The 19206-nt window shown below is 40.3% G+C and overlaps 1 protein-coding gene across 2 annotated transcripts in view; it reads right to left on the bottom strand.

Moving 5' to 3' along the window:
- onecut2 (one cut homeobox 2) overlaps positions 1-18348 on the bottom strand; it is a 36021-nt gene extending 17673 nt beyond the window's left edge. For both annotated transcript variants that reach the window (XM_061061684.1, XM_061061685.1), the window contains exon 1: positions 16762-18348. In XM_061061684.1, coding sequence (XP_060917667.1) covers positions 16762-17986 — 1225 coding nt within the window. In that variant the 5' untranslated portion in view covers positions 17987-18348. The remainder of the gene's footprint in view (positions 1-16761) is intronic.
- Positions 18349-19206: the final 858 nt, after the last annotated feature.

Genomic DNA, 19206 nt, shown 5'->3' with positions numbered 1-19206 from the left:
AGTGAATGGATATCCACTCAAATAAAAACTTGGCAATAATATTCCCTATAGTTGCCGCGGTTACGAGCAGATATTGAATGTATTATTTGAGTTACAGGGTCATTAGCACTCTTTGAAGACCAATCAGATGCCCTTCAATTACCAAGTTATTAATTTAGTTAAAATTGCAACACATTACAAAGCATTACGGCGTCTCTCTTTCTCTCTCTCTCTCCGTCTCTCTGTCTACACTCTTTGCTCCTCCCCCCCTCCTTCTCCCCCCCCCCTCTCTCTTCCAGGAACTGGTCTGGATCAGGTTCCTGCAGATCAATGGAGATCTGGGTCCGCACCGTTTACGTTATCGTTGCCAGTATTAATGCTCTTTTAATCTGCTCGGGATTACAGCCATCGATCCACATCATCCATCCGCACGCACGGCCGAGCCCAAAACTGCTGCTTCACACACAAACACACACACACCCACACACACACACACACACACACACACACACACACATTTCAGAAAAACAACACGCACACTCGCAGACAGCGAAAGAAACCAAACTAAGAGAAAACAACGTGAGCAGAGACAGCAGCAGGAAGCACAACAAACAGAACGTGCGTCCACTTCCTTGTTTGTGTGTGAACATCAGAGTATTGATCCGTTATAGATACACATCAGCTCATTTACATACAGAGCTGCCAGCCGAACCAGCAAACAGACGTTTTACACACTACATAAAAAGAGGAGAACATTTCCAACGAGGTCTGATGTGTAGTTTGTGACAGTGTGTTCTGTTGAATAAAGCCTCATCATCATTTGTTTATTTTTTCTTCATTATTATTGATTGAAACATTTAACCAGCTTTAACTTCTCTGCTGAACTTGGCTTTACAATGATGCACCGCTGGATTTATTTTCATATGGAACACATTGATTCTCAATTATTATGGGTATCGGAATTTCATATATTCTATTTCCATGTGTATTTTTACTTTCTTTTTCTTTGTTTAGATTTATTTTTGGGCTTTTGTGCCTTTATTGGAGAGAGAGGCCGTTGGGAAATCAGAGCGAGAGTGAGAGAGTGGGGAATGACATGCAGGAAAGGGGAAACACGTTCGGATTCGAACCGGGGCTGCCCGCTTGGAGGTCTACAGCCTCCATACATGAGGGGCATGCACTAACCACTGGGCCACCAGCGCCACTATTTTGACTTATTTTAATCACTTGGGTTTTTACGTCGTCTTTCCTTTAATGTTCTGTATTATCTTCCTCATTCTTTCTAATGCTGCTATAATTATTCAAGTGTGCTTACTGTCTGTTTAAGAAACTCTCAGTTCTGTAAATCGTGGTGCAAGACTCACCCGTTTACCGATGCCTTTCATTAAACTATTTTAATACATTTAGGCTACTTTAATAAGATTTTAAACTACAACTCTGCACTTAAACTTTTACGATTGTGTTTTTTTATTGAACTCTTTTGATGTTTTAGCTTCTGTTTTAACTGCTTTTTTTATTTTATTTTTATTTGAATAATGTATTCTAACATATAATCAGATTTCATCTTCTCTCTGATTTTAAAATTGTCTGTTTGAATCTTTCTTTTCTTCTGTCATGATGCTTTAGATGTCTCGTGTGAAGAACTTTGAGTTGCCTTCTTGCTGAAATGTGCGACATGAATAAACTTGTCTTGCCTTTATTATAATAATATTTCCCCTTTTTATGTTAAATTACTGTGAAATTTAAATGTCATAGTCATTTTACTTGAGACACTTTAGCTGTAATTCTTGTATAAAGGTTTTAATAAGTAGTGCTCTGTGTAGTTAATAAAGTAGTGGAAGTGTTTGTCACAACAATAAAACATCTGACTTCTGTACCAGTTAAAAAAATTACTTTTAAAAATGAATTTCAAAATAAAACAAATCCCCAATATCAATTCTATTAATATTCTATTTCTATTTTATTAACTTAATGTTATTTCTTGTTTTTTTTTTAAATTATTTTCAAAATAAAATGAATCCATAAAATGTATGCCATTTATTTGTATTTTATTTTATTAAATTATTTGCGTCTAATTTTAAATTATTATTATTTTATCATTTTATTTTCATTATTAATGAATTTTTCATTATTAATGAATTAATTAAACATAATTGATTATGATCATGATATGGTAATGAATAAATCTTTCATGATGTTATTTAAAATATATCTCTAAAATAATTATAATCATAGTAATAATATTCATCCTGATGTTGGTGGATAAAGAAGTGTTTGCCTTTGTTTGTTTTGCAGGATGTTGTTCAGAAACAAGGTCAAACCAGACCTTCTGTTTTTATTCCTGTTTTATTTTAACACCGTTTGTCTTTGACCATAAACCCTGCTCGCTGCCTGACAGGTTCGTCCCGCCTGTCGTCGTTCATTACGCCTCCGGACAGAGTTATTTCAGCCGCACTGTGACACCAATACTAATGAACCCGGTGGAGGGAGGGAGGGGAGGAGGGGGACACCGAGAGGCAGGAAACAAGAGAGTGGCGATAGAAGCAGTGAGAGGATTCAAAAGGAAGAAGACATAAAAGCCGAGAAAACTAACCACCAGTGACAGAGAAGAATTAATGGGATTTGGAGATGGGCGTTCACAGTGGGCTCGGTCTATTTAAAGGTGCTCTATCCGTCTCAGATGAACATCAGTGAATTAACACAGTGTAATGTTTGAGACATATTGTAAACAAATAATCATCCTCTGCTCTACACGGGCCTCAGATCCACACTCTTAGACTTCCTGTACGCTCTGACCTTAAGTTCTGTGACTCTCAAATATTGATCAAACAAACGACTTTTGAGCAAATGCAAAGCGTATCGCTGAACGAATCGGATCACGTTGAACTGTGGACACACTGTGCACAATTGACACGCATCTTCATTTAATCAGAAGGGTTGAGTTACTTTCTGCACTTCTGGTAAATGATTCTAAAAAAAACACTAGAAACGAGAAACAACAGATGTGTACTGGTAATCCTCTAAAGCCAAAAAAATGTAGACGGAGCTAATTCAAGATCAAAATGGGGTTTTTATTGGTATCAGATTGTGAATTTTGCTTCAAAAGTTTTGTATTTTGGACTATCACACCTGCAAAGTTTAAAATGGGCGAGTTTAAAAAAAAAGGTTCTTAAGGCTCAAGACTCACAACGATTTTCAAGCTTTATATAGCGCACAATTTCCTAATGTTGGGAAAAGTCATATAAACTTTGCTGGAATTGTTGCTGTTAGCACTCTGGCAGAGGCTGCCATGTAAAGTGACCATCACTAATAACTAATCCCATTTATACACATTCATACACCGGAGACAAAGCAGAGGTGTCTTGCCCAAGGACACATCGTACATGTTGCTGCAGGAGCTGGGGATCAACCCCCAACCTCCCGGTTGAGAGACGACCGACTCTACCAATGGAGCCACAGCCGCCCCCCACTGCAATCAATTCAGGTTGATGTAAGGCCTTACGTTAGAAAAAGACAGCTTTTACATTCACAGATTGTTTTGGGTCTTAAAGGAGAAAAGGACTGATGGAGAGAAATCACTTCTGGCATGTTTATCTCAGAGGAAGAGGAGGTACCCATAGCAACAGGACTGATGGGAAACATAGTCTTTCATTTGTTAGAGTCAGGTTTATGATAATGTTCCCGTGGTGAAATATTACCATTAATGCACATCTTTGAGAATACGTTTGATACGTTTTTTATTAAAAAATCAAATGTGCTCCCTACATTGTGCCGTGTTGTTGTGCAGCTCGGGCCGATTGTGTCGGTGTGTATTCTGGTGTCTCGATGAGCTCACAGTCCAGGTGTCACCTTTGATTTGACCGCTGTAATAAAGAGGCGACAGGACCATTTTCTCCTCTGAACCCGAGTGGCTCAGCGTGCTCCTGCAAACACTTCTACCGCTCCAACAACACCGGGGCGCCATAATTAGTGTGGACAGCCTTAACAAAAAATCACTACACTATTCCTCTGATTTTCTTATTGGGGGCTACAGTGAAGGTTGTAGAGTCGAAACAGAAACACACTCGGCTGATGTTTGGAGTTCACAGATTTGATAAAGAAACAGGCGCGCTGTAGAATAACTATGAAGCGGTCAACACGATCTCCAAACATTATACAGGTAAAGGCAACGGTTAATAACGACTGGTATTCATAGGTGAGTTCCAGAATAAGAGAAATTGACATCAGTGGGATTTCTGCATCATGTTTCCAGTGTTGAGATTGTTCCTATAAAGGTTGCCTTTAAAACAGCATAAATGTTGTTTGCAGACAAATGACAGAACAGTAGCGTCTCACTGTCTGCATCACGGTGCTGATGTTTCAACATGCTGCAATAAAATCAACAAAAAGTTATTTGTTGATTTGTCACGCTTTTAGAATCCTATATAACCTCAAGCAGCAAGCCTCAAACCAGAGTGAAGTTAGGGTTGCGCAGATAGCCTAGCAGTTATGACACATGCCCTATGTACAGAGGCTATAGTGCTCGTCGCAGCAGCCGTGGGTTTGAATCCGGCCTCGTCAATTTGTTGCATGTCGTTCCCCAACACTCTCCTCCCTATGTTTCCTGTCCTATCCAATAAAGGCAAAAATCTGCAAAAAGTACAACTTAAAAAAAAAGAAGAAGTTGGTAAGCTCCCTTCTCGCTTGCTCCATGTTTTCTTCTTCAATCTTTTACTCTTCAGCCTGAACAATCGCAGACCCCAGTGACATCACCTCAGGAGGGAGGTGAGCAATAATTAATCATTTCATTTCAAATATGATTTCATTATTTTCTTCCTAAGGCCCTCTAACCTGATCCTGTTTCAACAAAAAAAAATGTCATGAGTATAACAATTCAAAAACATAAAATCTCAAAAAATGATATTAATATGATATTCTACATTAAGTTTTATCAACACTTGTTTTTACTAACTCTGCCGTCCAATAAAATGACGGCCCGTATGATTTTTAGTGTCTGCCTGAATCCATGTGAATGCAGCATCTCTGGTAGCCAGGCTGGGCTGGGTTCAGTTTAGCTTGAGGGAGGATGACCGTGTTTACAGTTTGTGTTAAATAATCAGGACTAATGATTGTCTAAAAATAACCTGCTTGTGATTTTTGCCAAAATCGAACCGCCATGAGGACATTTATAAAACAGCTCCAACTAAAGCTAAAAAGAGTCATCATTCACATTTTTCTAAAGTAATAATTCCCAACATCTGTCAACAGATGTTTTCCATGTCTGTGCTTCCTTTAAAACTGCCGTCGACGTGACAGTTCAAAGATACCGGATTTTATCAAATCTTCTCACACACTCTGACACACAAACAAACATCAGAAGCCTCCTCTCAGCAGCCAAAAATCCATTAATACAGATCAATAGCAGCCTGTGAATATGCAGAGGGTCAGAAAAAGAAACCCTGAAAACAGACACAAACTCTATTCCCACAGTCTGGAAGTGTAAGACCCAAACACGCATATACACACACATACACACACACACACACACACACACACACACACACACACACACACACACACACAGCCACACACACACACAGCCCCACACACACACACACACACACACACACACACACACACACACACACAGCCACACACACACACAGCCCCACACACACACACACACACACACACACACACACACACACAGCCACACACACACACACACACAGTGGTACTGCTGGTAATCTGTGTCATAAAGCAGAGCCCGTCTCATAAATAATGCACTGTGTCTGCTTGCAGCAGGATGCGTAAAATGGAAAATATTTAGGTTCAGTCATTCAGATTTTCTGCTCAGTTTGACTCTAAGTGGTCTCATTCTGCTCGGTTACAGAGAAGACGTTAAGGCGTACACGTCTGGGGATTGAATATATATTTCTTGTAATCAACAAAAACAATGACAAGACCAAAACCGGTAATAAACTGATCCCACCAACAATGATTGTTTGTGCATCCAAAACCTATTATTACTTTGGACCATTAAGCTCCATTATTGTCCAAAAACGATTGAAAAACGCGTCAGTTAACCCCGTCATTATAACCACAATAAGACAAATTGCATGGTATTCCTCCGACAAGCTTTTAAGGCGAAGCAGCTGCAGGTATTCAGTTTCAATAGAAACAGGGGTAACCAGCTCTATGAAGTCAAATGTTTTTTTCATTCATTTCAAACAAGAAACAATTTCCAGTGTAGAAAAATGAAGCCAATGCAAAAGCAAAACACTGCAGTCCCTCGATTGTCCACTAGGGGTATGCTCCAAAAGCCTCGGAAGTCCCATTAGCACCAATATTAAAAGGCCCATTTTGACCATAGAAATAAACATATAAACATCCTGGTTCGAAATACATTAATCATTCCACACTGAACAGAGGAGTGATTTAAAAAAGATTCTGTTTTGATGATATTAAGACTAAGAGTTATTCATATTTAGGAGCAGGTTTTTGTGTGTGTTTTCCTCCCTATTTATGTGGAAGTGAAGTCAAAGACATTTTTTTTATGTTGTTGTGGTATTGGCTGCCAAGTGATTGTAATTGGGCATACCATCTCGATATTTCTTGTTTTCTTTTTGAATGAGGAGTGGACAAAATAAGATTTATTCTTTTCTCCCTGCTCCTTTCCGAACTTGGATTAGAATTTTTAAAAATATGATAATCATTTTCTGTGAACATTGTGTGTTTTGACATGTGTGGAACAAAAAAAGAAAAGGAATGAAATAATAAGGAGCGTGGATGATCTGACCCACTGCCCTGCCTCACCTCTTCATCTTTCCCCGTTTCTAGATTAATTTTAATAAGTAAGGTTGAAACAGTGTTTCCAAATTGGCGACCGCCATAGCTGGACTTCAAAAATGCACTTCAGAAACCAATGAGTGACTTCACTAAGACTATGTCCATGTTACATACAGTCTATGCTTAAAGGCCTCAAAAGTTGCAGAGTCAAGTGACATCCCTTGAAAACAGGGCTAGCTGATTAATTGGCTTCCAATGGTTATGAAAACAAGATAATCAAGATGACACAGTCACTGTAAACATTATGTACGCTTGAGCTTTGTGCTGTTATAAATCGAGCTCACTATTTTCTTTTACAGCAGTGCACCATAACCCCTCAATATCAATTTAGAAAGGCAGAAAGTGCACACAAGATGAATCAACCTTGTTGTTGACCCACAGAAAATAACATCAGTACAATAGAATCAATAGATAGCTTAAACATTAGCTTCTTCCTGACCTGATCACCCTGTTTCCTTCTTATACTTGGGAGCAAAGAAACATGATTTCACATAGGCATGGGATACCTTTGGATCACAGAGTTATTTACTGTTTACTGCTGCAGATATTCTCAAATGTTACCTTGGAACCATGTGATGCAGCACTCTCAATAAGGCAGTGAAATCCTTTTAATTATTGTGATCTGGACCAAATCATCAAATTGGCTCTTTAACTGAGATACCCTAATTGAAAATGGGTGTTTGTGTTTGCAAGAGAAACTGATGTAGATAGATGAGAGCAACAGAATAAGGGCTGTGAAAATGTATTATACTGATTTATTAACTGTTTCATCCATTGGAATAAGCTACAACCAATCTATGGTTTTGTGTTTCAGCTTTTCTGTTAGCTATTCTGTTCGAACTGACTTGAGTATCATAGTCCTTTCTTTCATTATTTACTTTGAGTCCAAGGCTGGGCAGCGTTCTCCAACCAAACAATGGACTCCACCTCTCTCCCTCTCTCTCTTTTCCTCTCTCTATCTCTCTCTCTCTCTCTACCTCCCTCCATTTTGCCTGGTTAACCCGGCTGCGAGGTGAAGAAGAAGTGAAGTGAGCAGACCGAGGCGGGTCACGCCGAGATTCCCATCAATAATTCATCGGGCCGCTGCTGCCTCTGCTCTTGTGTTCAATTCCCTGGACAATCACATAATACCTCCCCCCAAAAGAGAGAGACAGAGAGAGGTGGGGAGGGTGGGGGGGAGGGGGGTGAGGGAGAGGCAGGTCCAGGGAGGAGAGAGATGGTGGTTAGAGGAAGAAAAAAGATTCAAAATGAGGTAGAGAGAGAAGAAAAGGAGGCATGGAGGAAAATCACCAGAAAGACATTCAGACTAAGATCAGTGTGAATTTAGTCTTCACAGTTTCATGAGTGTGCATACTTTTGAGTTTGAGGTTGTTGCTGTTTTAATTTTTATTTAAAAAGGAGAATTTTGTCATTATTGAGAATTAACAATGGTATCATGCTTTTGCAGTATTCTACTTAAACGACCTGTTTACGGTATGTGCACCAATATGTACCTGGAGGAGGAGACAATCTGGGCCTTGCATGTTTTCTTGTTGTTGCTGAATGCGCCGTTCCAAAAACATCTCAGCTTATGAGCTTAAAACATCTGCTGCTGTACACCTCCATTCTTTAGGGAGGTCCTTCTACAAGGGTCTGGAAGCTGTTAGCAGGTTCTGATGTTTAAGGATGTATGTGAATGTTTAAAGTCCTGCAGTAATTTGTATTCTGATGCTACATCATTCTCAAAACACTCCCATGTTTTGAATTATTAGTTCACATGCAAAGATCTTTTGCATTGGTTTAATTCTGTGTTGTCTCCAGACCACAAACATAACCAGTATGTTAGCATGCACAGCTAAGTCGAGCTACATTTACGGCTAGATTAGGCCTTTTAAAGGACCAACTGTCCGTGTCCCAGTATACAAGTATCAGGGAGAATCTATGTATTGAAGAGTACGGTAGGTGGCATTATGCCCCCTTTCAGCTATTTACTACTGGACCTCTTTCTGCTTCACCTGGACTGATTGTATGTGGACACTACCAGCTCTGTACATTTCAAGCGATGCAAGCTATCCCTGCAGCTTACACATGGTGATATTTGAAGGCTGACGACAATGCGACTTCTGCCATGCTACACATTTTATTCTCTTCGACATCCAGGTCCGACACGGTAACTGTGGATTACGTGCAAAACGCCCAGGCCAGTAGGGGTCTGATTGAGGCCTATGCATGCAAGAGTATACCGACCACCAACTGCAGGATCTTGGTATGTTAGGCCGACTTTGAGTAATTCAACAGTATGATTTCAGCTGGACTCATTTGTTTACATACATTTAAAAAGTTTTAGTCGGGCTAACACAATGAGTCAACATTTCTAACTGCATGTAAACATACAGAGTGAGAATGAGACAGGGAGAAGTAAAAAAGGTTAAACTAAATAATCTCAGGGAACAAGCAGAGTCATAAAGGGCGCAACATTTCAGTTTTCTTACTAAATTTTGTCAGATATCTTGATTTGTTTTCCTGAGTCTTGGTGCCTTTTGTATCTTTGGGCTCTGTAAAAAAAAAAAAAACAGCCATCCAGGGAAATGCTCTCATCTTTCTTTCCAGAAATACTTATACTGATTTTAAACAATACAAAATGTTTGAATCAATTCTTAAGTCTGCCTTTTGGTTTCCCAGAACTTTTCAAACAGTGCCCATCTCAGCTAAGCTTGTTAGCATTTTAGCAGCTGGATTTCAACACTATACTTTTCCTGGATGTTGTTATTTGTTAACAGTCAAATAAAGATGAAGTCCTTATTGCTAAAGTTCCCTTAAAGGTCTCAGATTGCAAAATATTGGGCACTCTTGGGTCTAAGAAAAACACAAACACAAACAAGAACATCTTATTTATCAGAGGAACAAAACTAGAAAGCCACCATTACTCAACATAAATCTCTACCAACAGCCCGTTTACAGATGGATATCCACACTCTGGGCAATGATTCATAATAACCATATTAAAGTATTCAGCAGATCCTACAGAACATGTGCAAGTTCTGTGAAGCCCAAACCACATAGACTCCCTGGTCGTGACCAACATTACATAAGACAGGAGGAAACATATTCAGAAAAATAGGAGTGGAAAGAAGGAAAGAAAGGAAAGATAAGAGCAGAGGCAGGAAAGTGAGGGAACTCATGACAGAATTGTTATTATCATTGATATTTTAAATGTTGTGCTTGAAGAGATTTTGAATGTTGCTAAAGATATCTAAAGAACCAGAAACAGCTCAGTCTCCCTGTTCACTACAGTTTATATTTCTTATCTCCCGGCTTTCTTCCTCCCCTCCCCTGCATGCGGCTCCTGTCTCTCTCTGCTCGTCTCAGGGTCAGGGGGATATTTGCTCCATCTATTGTCTCGGTGTTGCAGCTATGACCTTTGACCTCAGCTCTATTGGTTGCTTGCAGCGTTGTTGATGGAGGAACTGAAGCTCCCTTTGTATCTGCAGACGTTTTAAAGTCACCGTGGAGTAAAGAGGGAGCGATCAAACGAGCTAAAAAAAATAAACTAAAATGACTTTCAAACGTCTGCAAGGAGTATCGTAGCAGAACAACATTTGTGCTGACAAGCTGGACAAAAGAAATACTTACAAGATGCAGAGGACTATGTAGGATATTTGTGGTTGTGTTTCCTGTACAGGCACGTGGTTACATTAGGGTGACCATCTGTCCCGGTCCCGTTTCCAAGCTCCAACAAATATCTAAAACCATGCAATACACCATGCTTGCACCAGTGATTTGTTTGTATTTGTGTCAATCAATGTCTTTGCCAAGGCTGTTGCTATTTTGACCAATCAAAAAAAAACATGACTAATGCACCACAGGTCAAAGTTCAGTACTGATTTGCCTGCAAATGTGTCAATCAATCTTGGGGCTGCAGCTGTTGTTTAGCTAGCACTAGCTTATCGAGCTAACAGGACTTGCTATGTAACCACAGGTGACGAGCTGTCATGCCGAACAGGAAGTCAGCGTTTTCCAAAGAGCTCCAGGACAGTTACAGCTTCCATTCAAAAAGTAACAAAAAGTAACAAAAAGTAACAAAAAGTAACAAAAAGTAACACGCGCTGCATTTGCTTCGTTTTCCATGCACTCCAAGTGTCCATTTCAGTCGCCCACCGTGATGAAAAATCCAATCATGCTTATACATGTGTTTTTGCAATCAAATTAGTGTCCCTATCTGGAGGTCTGAGAATATGGTCACCCTAGGTTACATTTATAAATATCTTGGGGTTAGCTTCTAGGATGTAGCACCTAGCTTAAGTGGATAAAACAACTTTTGTTTCAGAAGGGTGGACAGGGGTGACATGGGCCCCCCTAGAAATCTGATTGGCCACCTCAGGTGCCAACCCAAAACTCCTAAACTCTTGTTGGCTATTTTTTAGAGGCCTTCGTATATTAAAAATGACCATTAAGGTTTTTTTTGTTTTTTTTTGCAAAATGCTGCTAGTAGTTTTCCCTTCATATCAATGTTGCATATTTTCATGTGTTGTTGCATAAGTTGTTAATAAATACTTTGCACAGTGATTTCATAAGACAGGTTCAAAGGAAAGTAATGCACACTGTCTTACTGCACAGAACTAATTTGCAAAGTTTCAAACATTTAGCATGCAATCACACTGCAGGCCACCCTGATCCAAAAAGTCTGGACACGCCCCTGCTTCTGGGAACAAGCTTAATTGAAACGAATTATTTTGACGACTGTAGCTAACTTCAAAGATGCAGCATGTAAACTTTAAAGTTAATAAGTGCATGCAGTTCTTGAAAGCAAGAAGAACAGCCTATTGTCTATTGTTCGAAATGTTCTTATTTTTAGTCCTCAGAATAAGGGTCTGACAGTCATTTTGGCACAATGAGCCTTCTATAACTCAAGTTGCCTACTAGAGCTTCATTTTTGGCACTTTTTGGCAAGAAATCCAAGTCTAAGAGCAGCCCTTAATGAGAATCTCTGGTTTGACTTGTGAATTTTGGACATTTAAATAACAGAATTAAATCTGATATTCATCAGCTAGTAAAGCGTTTGCATGAAGCAGACGAGTGCAGCTCCATTCGACAGCAGTCTGAGGCTGATCAGTGTCCTAACATGATGAAATGTTTCAACAGAGAAGCACAGAAAAGCTCCTTCATTGTCCTCGAGCTCCACTATTATATCATGTCCTGCAAACACCAGCCCTGAAAATCAAAGAATCCCTGATGAGATAGCAGTAAAATCCTGCAGAGATAATAGTACTGCAGGTTATAATGCACGCTGTACTAAATGACTGAGTCTAGGATGATTAAATGCTAATTAATTAAGAATCAATTATTTGGGAGAAACAGTCGTCCATGCTGGGATTTTCCTTGTTTTTGTTTAACGATCCATTTAAAGCAGTTCATCCACTTCAATCTGTAACACATTTCTCCCATAAATCTTCTGCCTCGTTTCAACCACGACACGCCTAACAACACACATTTAAAGGCTGCTGAGCTATCATGAACCAAACATTGTAACATGTAGCAGCCACTAAATATGAGAAAACACACCAGGATGAGTCAGAAGAAAGCCTGACCATGAAATATGATGTCATCTCCATAACCCCACAATTAAAAACTCATTAAAGTAAGAAGGGCTCAAATCATTGGATATCAAACAGATTAAATTAATGATCATCTTGTGAGGTGGAAGTTTTATTTCTTTTTTGTATGTTTTTGGAGGAGGGAGGGGATGACAGAATGTTTTAAACTACAGAAAATAGAGGTGGGGGAAAAATCGATTCAGCATAGTATTGCTATGTTTTTCACGGCACAATTCATGTTGATTACAAATTACTGAAGTTGTACCGTCATCCGTACATGTTTTTAAGTTTGATGAGACTGAAAACAGTTCAGATTGCGAGGTGCATGCAGCCTTTTAATGGGTTCATCTTTAATCACATTGTCCTCAGCCTGTGGGTTTGACTCACATTGAGTAGAAATAAAAAGACTGAAGTAAGATGAATAGTCTGAGAATGTTTTCTTATTTGACAAAACAGTTCTTGAAAAAAAAAAAAAAAGAAAACTGATGTTACATTCACTAACATTCACTGAAGTCTGAATAAACTGCACATAACAGGTGTGATGTGAATTTAAAGGTTATTCTTAATACAAACAAAGGCGTCATGAGTTCATTAATGTGTAATATTTGTTTTTATTCAGAAGTGAGATGTTATCTGAAATGTTCCTCAAACATTTAAATACTAACTAATGCTTTGAGTCCTTCATATATTTTGTGTATTAAATAATCTAATACAGAACTCTGTATCTGCTCTGCCTTTAATTTGTTTTTCCTCTATTTCCCCCTTATTGTTCCTGATCTCCAGTCTGTTTCTGGTTCATGCTAAATGTAACATTTTTTAGTCTCTTCAGGGACGACATCAAGTTGATTATTTCTAACATTAGGATTCTTACGGTGGTTTTGAAAGAGGCGTGTGGTGGAGTGTCTGAAGAAGAAACAGATGTGATAGGCTCAAGAGACTCAAACATCACATCCTGTGTTTGGTTCTTAGAGTCGTCTTTTTTTTAAAGAAGTCTACAACGTAAAGGTGAGGACTCAGAGTTTTCAGATGGATTAAAGGGAGCGTTCATAAGATGCTTTACCTCGACTGATACACGATGACTGACACTACATCTTCACCTTGTTCTCAGGGCTTCAATTTATTTTGCATCCTAATGCTTTTTCAATGATTATATTTAACTTGCCACAAGTGTTTGACGAATTAAAAAGTGTTAAGAGCAAAGGGGACACATGCTGCAGATTAGCAAACACTATTAGTATTGGATTGCTGTTTTCAGTTTGTCTTTATTGTATCTGTCCCTAAAATAAAATATAAATAAAAGCTAACACAGGGAAAGGACAGGTTTGTTGTATTTGTAGCTTCTAAATTTTCTTTAATTTCTTTGTTAAAATAGATTGCGTACCTTATGTTTGTTTAAATTGTAAAAATGGAGCACACACACGTCTTGTCTTTGTTTCCAGAGAGATTACTAAAAGTGAAATGAAAACGTGTCACCTTTTTTAATTGGCCTGGTTTAACCTGAGTAGTTTTAAGGCTGATACATAATTAGATTTTAATACATTTCTGTACTAAAAAAAATTCTAACCAAAGAAAAATAAACATTTGTTGCAACATGAATGAACATGAAATCATTCAGAGAAGTCATAAATAAAAATCATTACGTTTGGATATTTGTTGTTTTTCTTCAGAGAGCAGATTTCTGTCAAAAAGATTTCTATATCTTTGTCATTAAAAATATTTTTTGAATTAATAAATCCCTGCACACTTCATTAGATTAACTGTAGGACAGAGTTCCTGTTAAAGCCATGCTGTTACTCACCGCCCCCGGACGTCAGAGCAGCGAGCTCTCTGAGAGTTTTTAACACATAGACTAAAAATCTGGCTTTTAATTAGGAGTCATTTTAATCTTGTCTTTATGATTGTTTTTACATTTCTTCTATCTCTTGTTTTCATTTCCTCTTCGTCTACTTTTCACAACGTGTTATTCATTTACTGATATTTTTACTCTCTTTTATAGATTTTATTTATTACCTTATTTCATTTATGTCTTCTTTAAATTAGTAATTTATTTACAGTCCCTTATTGCTTTCATCTCTTTCTTTCCATTTCTGTTCTTCTCTGTCTGTTCTTTTGTGAAACACATTGGGTTACATGTATTTATGAATGAAAGGAAAGGAGCTCCAAAAGAAACATTTCAGTCTGCTTACATCTCACTGCTGCTCACAGCTTCAGAAATAATCACCACAGTCTGCTGAGAGATTTTATCTGAGTCATTTATATCAGATATAAATCTATTTTAAAAACATGTTCTATACCCTTCTTTAGCTCTAATTTAGGTCAAATATATTTGATTAATAACACATAAACAACATCTGATACCTTCAGAAATTATGTTGATGCAGTTTTATATAAAGGTCCGGTCAGTGAACGTTCAGTTTAAAGACAAAATACAAATGATTTAAATGAGCCTTTATTTCTTTAAGGAGTAAATATATTTAAATGAAGTAAAAGCACTGATAGTGAAGTAAGATAAACGGGTTAAAACTTGAAAAATCAATCATTTAAGAACAGTAAATATCTAATATCACTCGTTAGCTGTCTTCAATGTAATCATTATAAACTCTACCATTCACCGGCTTTTAGGGTCTTTTATTTTGGTGCTGTGAACTTTGCACGTTTTTGATTTTTTTTGGGAGCTGAAAACATTCAATGCTGTCCAGTTGAACCTGTGAGTCTGTTGATTTGGATTGTGGAGCGTTGCTTTATGTGTTTAGAGAAACATCTCCCACAAAATAAACTATGGAAAAGTTCTGAGCATGCAACATTTTCATTTTGACGAACATCCTCAGTCATGAAGCTTCATCTGTCACTTCAAACTAAATAAGCAAACAAAATATGTCTTTTTCTATTGTGTATGCATGCTACCTCTTTTTATAAAAGAGTTGGGCCTTCATATTTGACTTCTTTGAATACTTTGCATGTTAATAAAACAAATTAGAGGCAGGCAGCATTAAATCCAATAAGACAACTAAATGATATAAATCATACAGGCAACTTAATTTTTGTTATCTGTGAAATGATGCAGGCTGACAAAATGCTGCTTTAAGAACATAAACTCCTCTTAAAGATTTAGAGACTTATTTTGTATAAAGGCACTTCCTGTCTAACATTTAGATTTTCTAAAGTTTGTCAATGTTTTCCTTCTGATTGTTATCCTGTCTTACACTGAGCAAATTAAAGCATGCAGCTATTTATTTGGCAGATATCAAACATTGTATTAATCCCTTTAAAACATTTTGTATTTAATTCTTGATAAGAATCCTAATCAAGAGAGCGTTGAGTCCCACTCTGAGCAGCCTATCTCCTATGATAATTCAGATGTCTGCAGTTTTCACTTTTGCAGGATATTACGTGAAATTCAAACACTGAATTCCAAACGACCATGAAACCCCCTCAGTCCACTCTGACAATCAGATCTTAACAGAAACTTTCCACAGACAAACTAAAGCACTAAAGCAACACTCACTAATCCGATAATGCACAATGAACCTGAGCCTCTAAAATCCACCTGACCGTCCCCCCCCTGCAGACAAAAGAGGCTTCTTGCTGTGGGGACAGAGACCCGGCTCCTCACTAGAGGGGGCACCAGACCCACTGATGCTGCTGCAAAACCTTCATGTTTGTGTCACAGCCTGTGTGATCACCTCGGGGTGCTCGCCCTCAAACACAAATCCTCCTCGGAAACCTCTCTGTCTGTTTAAACACACCTCTCTGAAGACTACAAGTATTTAACAGAAAACACCAGCTGAGGGTAAAGTCTGCAGCGTGAAACCATGATACACCTGAATCAACATTGCACACTAAACTGACTTCAACTAAAAACAGGCAAACTGAATTATTTGAAATGGTCAGATCATTTCCTAAAATTCGTTAGAGTGTGCCAATTTGAAACATAATTTCAAAGTGATAATACAGAAATATTTTTCTTAATATACTGTTATATTACTAAACATACTAAGAGCAAGTAATTCACTTTAATTCTATTCAAATGCAGTGTTTCCCTCTTCTTGATTAAAGTAAATCTGGGTTACAGCACGGTGCAAACACAGAGAGAGGGGACTGTTTGTTGGAGGGAAATCCCGTGACCTTGTCATTTTGTATCGATCCCTGTTTGTTATTGATCAATAATGGTAATCATAACACCAGTGATGCTAAATAAATTTCGTTCCTCTACACCGGAATGCATGCAGTCACGGGGAAACACCAAAACAGAGTCAGCAGAGGATTTCATACAGAAAGATCATTTGTGGAGTGAGATTAATTTTTTTTTTTTTTTTTTTTTGTTATTCCAGCGCTCAAAGAAAAACCAAACAGCACGTCTGTTTGTTTTGTCCGCTCTTACCTGCCAGTCTGAGGGCCGACATCCTCTGAAACTCAGGCTCCTGCAGCCACTTCCACATCCTCCTGAAGGTCTCCCGGCCTGACTTTAGTTTACTCCAGGGTTTGGGGTTCCTCAGGAGGTCCGACAGGGTTCCCTGGGAGCGGCACAGCACCCTCTGAGCGAAGATGGCCTGGGGGATGCTGTACCTCTTCAGCTCCGCCGTGATCCTCTGCGCTACCTCCTTGGTGTTGATTTCCTCCAGCTGCCCCGAGCTGTTCACCCCCTGCGTCCCGGAGGAGGAGGGCGGTCTTTCCCGGCTGGAAGCCAACACGGGCCCGTGGGACGGAGACTGGAGGTGGTGGTGGGAGTGGGGGTGATGGCCCGCCGAGGATACCGCCGGGTGCCCGGGGTGGTGCATCCCGTTCAGGTGCGGCATCATCCCGGCCGTGGGGCCAGCGAGGCCTCGGTGCTGGTGGTGGTCCCCTCTGGCCAGCATGGAGGCTGTGTGGTGCGCGTCGAAGTTCAGCATCTTGTCGTGGCCTCCGTGCGTCGTGGTGCCATAGTTGTGGAGACCCTGCTGGGTGTTGTGTATGGAACCCAGACCGTTCCCCAGCACCGGGGAAAGACTCTGACCCATCCCGGACATGTGGTCCTTGTGGTAGGGGCTGTACAGGTTGTTCATTCCCGGCAGCCCCCGATCGTCCCGCATCAGGGTGAAGCTCCCGCTCACGTTCCCGGAGAGCCGCTGGTGGTGGTGATGGTGATGGTGGTGAAACTTGTCGGACACGGTGGAGATGGGGGGTAGCGGCTGCAGCGGCGTTAAGGTGGTGTATGTGCCGCTCATCCCCATCCCAGGAGAGGACGTGTCGCAGGGGACGCTCATGGCGTGGTGCAGCGGCAGGGACAGCTCTGGACGGTACTCCCCGCTACCGTCCAGTATCGTGGCCATGCCGGTCACCATGGCCGAGCGGGAGGATGCGGCGGCGGCGGCCAGGTCCTGATGTATCCGCAGGGTGGACGCAGCCGCCGCCGCCGCTGCCGCCGCCGCCCCGTGTCCCCCCGAGGAGCCCCCACGGCCGTGGTGCGGGCTGTGGCCGCTCATAAGCTCCAAGTCAGGGGCCATGGAGCTCACCGCCACCCCGCCATGCAGGCTGCCAATGCCGTCCATTGTCATGTCCGTGTTCATGGCGTAAGCGTCCAGGTCCTTGGCCAGGCATCGATAGGCGTTAGTGTAGGCAGTCTTCATTCATCTGTCCTCTCAGTCCATCAGGTCGAGCGGAATTATCTCTCCTTCTGTCCTCCTTCTCCTCCTTTCTCTCGCTGCTTCTCCCCTGATGCTCCGGGATGGGTCAGTATCCGTATCCCCGCTTTTCCTTCACTTCCTCGGTTGTTTCCCCGTCCTCCTGGGGCCTCTCCAGCTCCTGCTCTTTGTGTCTTTTCCCCGGTGTGAACACATAAAAGTGTTTTGTCTTTTTTTTTTTTTTTTTTTTTTGTCTTTTTTTTTTATCTCGATCGTACGGGCCTGTGCGGTGACTCCCCCATATCCAGCCCTCTCCTCCTCCTGCGTTACTCTGCTCTTCAGACGGGAGCTGTCCACGGTCCCCTAGCAGACCGCTCAACCCAACCTGCTGCGAGAGGAGGAGGGGGGGACGAGCGGACTGGGCTGAAGGGGCGTCCTCTGCTTGAGTGACGGCACAATCAGCCAATCAGAGAGAGGGATGGGATCTGGAGGGTGTGGCAAACGGGAAAAATGGCCAACCAGTGTATTAGGGGAATACAGCGGTGTGTGACAGTCTGCTGTGGGTGGGAACACAACGAAAAATCATTACTGTGTAGTATTGCTATAAAATGATGCCAATGTGTTATGCTATTGTGACTTCTCTCTAGGATTTGATTGTCACTTCCTGTTGTCATATTTGGCTCATGAACAAATACAAAAATCAGGTCCATTTAGGTCCATTAGGCATTATTTATAATGTTTATGGACTTGTTAGGGCCTACTATATACATCTTCTGACTTGTGCTGTATTAACCTTGCCTTGTAAAAAGCTTCCTGTTTATTGGCTGCTCATCTGCCTATATATATTTCTATAGGCCTAATAATTAACCTATAGTCTTTTGACTCAACAGTTAATAAGCAATTTGAACCAGAAGCTCATGAAATATGTTACACGTTCAAGCTGTCCTCCAAATATCACATTTATCATTTTTAACTTTGATCTTCATCTTTTATTATAATATAAATACAAAATACTATTTTTCATGAGTTTGGTTCTGCTCGAGGTTTCTGCCCATTTGAAGGCGTTGTTTCCTTGCCACTGTAACTTTGCTAAATGTTGCTTAGTGCTGTGCTCTTGATGGATTCATGTTGGGTGTTTGTAGATAATAAAAACAAAAGTACAGTCTAGACCAGTGGTCCTCAACTGGTGGGTTGAACCCATTGGGTGGGAGCCGTTTTCACAGAGG

This window comes from Labrus mixtus, chromosome 17 (genome assembly GCF_963584025.1).
Source record: "Labrus mixtus chromosome 17, fLabMix1.1, whole genome shotgun sequence".
Classification (NCBI taxonomy): Eukaryota; Metazoa; Chordata; class Actinopteri; order Labriformes; family Labridae; genus Labrus; species Labrus mixtus.
Note: the sequence above shows the minus strand (reverse complement) of the source record. Positions and strands in the feature narration are given on the sequence as shown.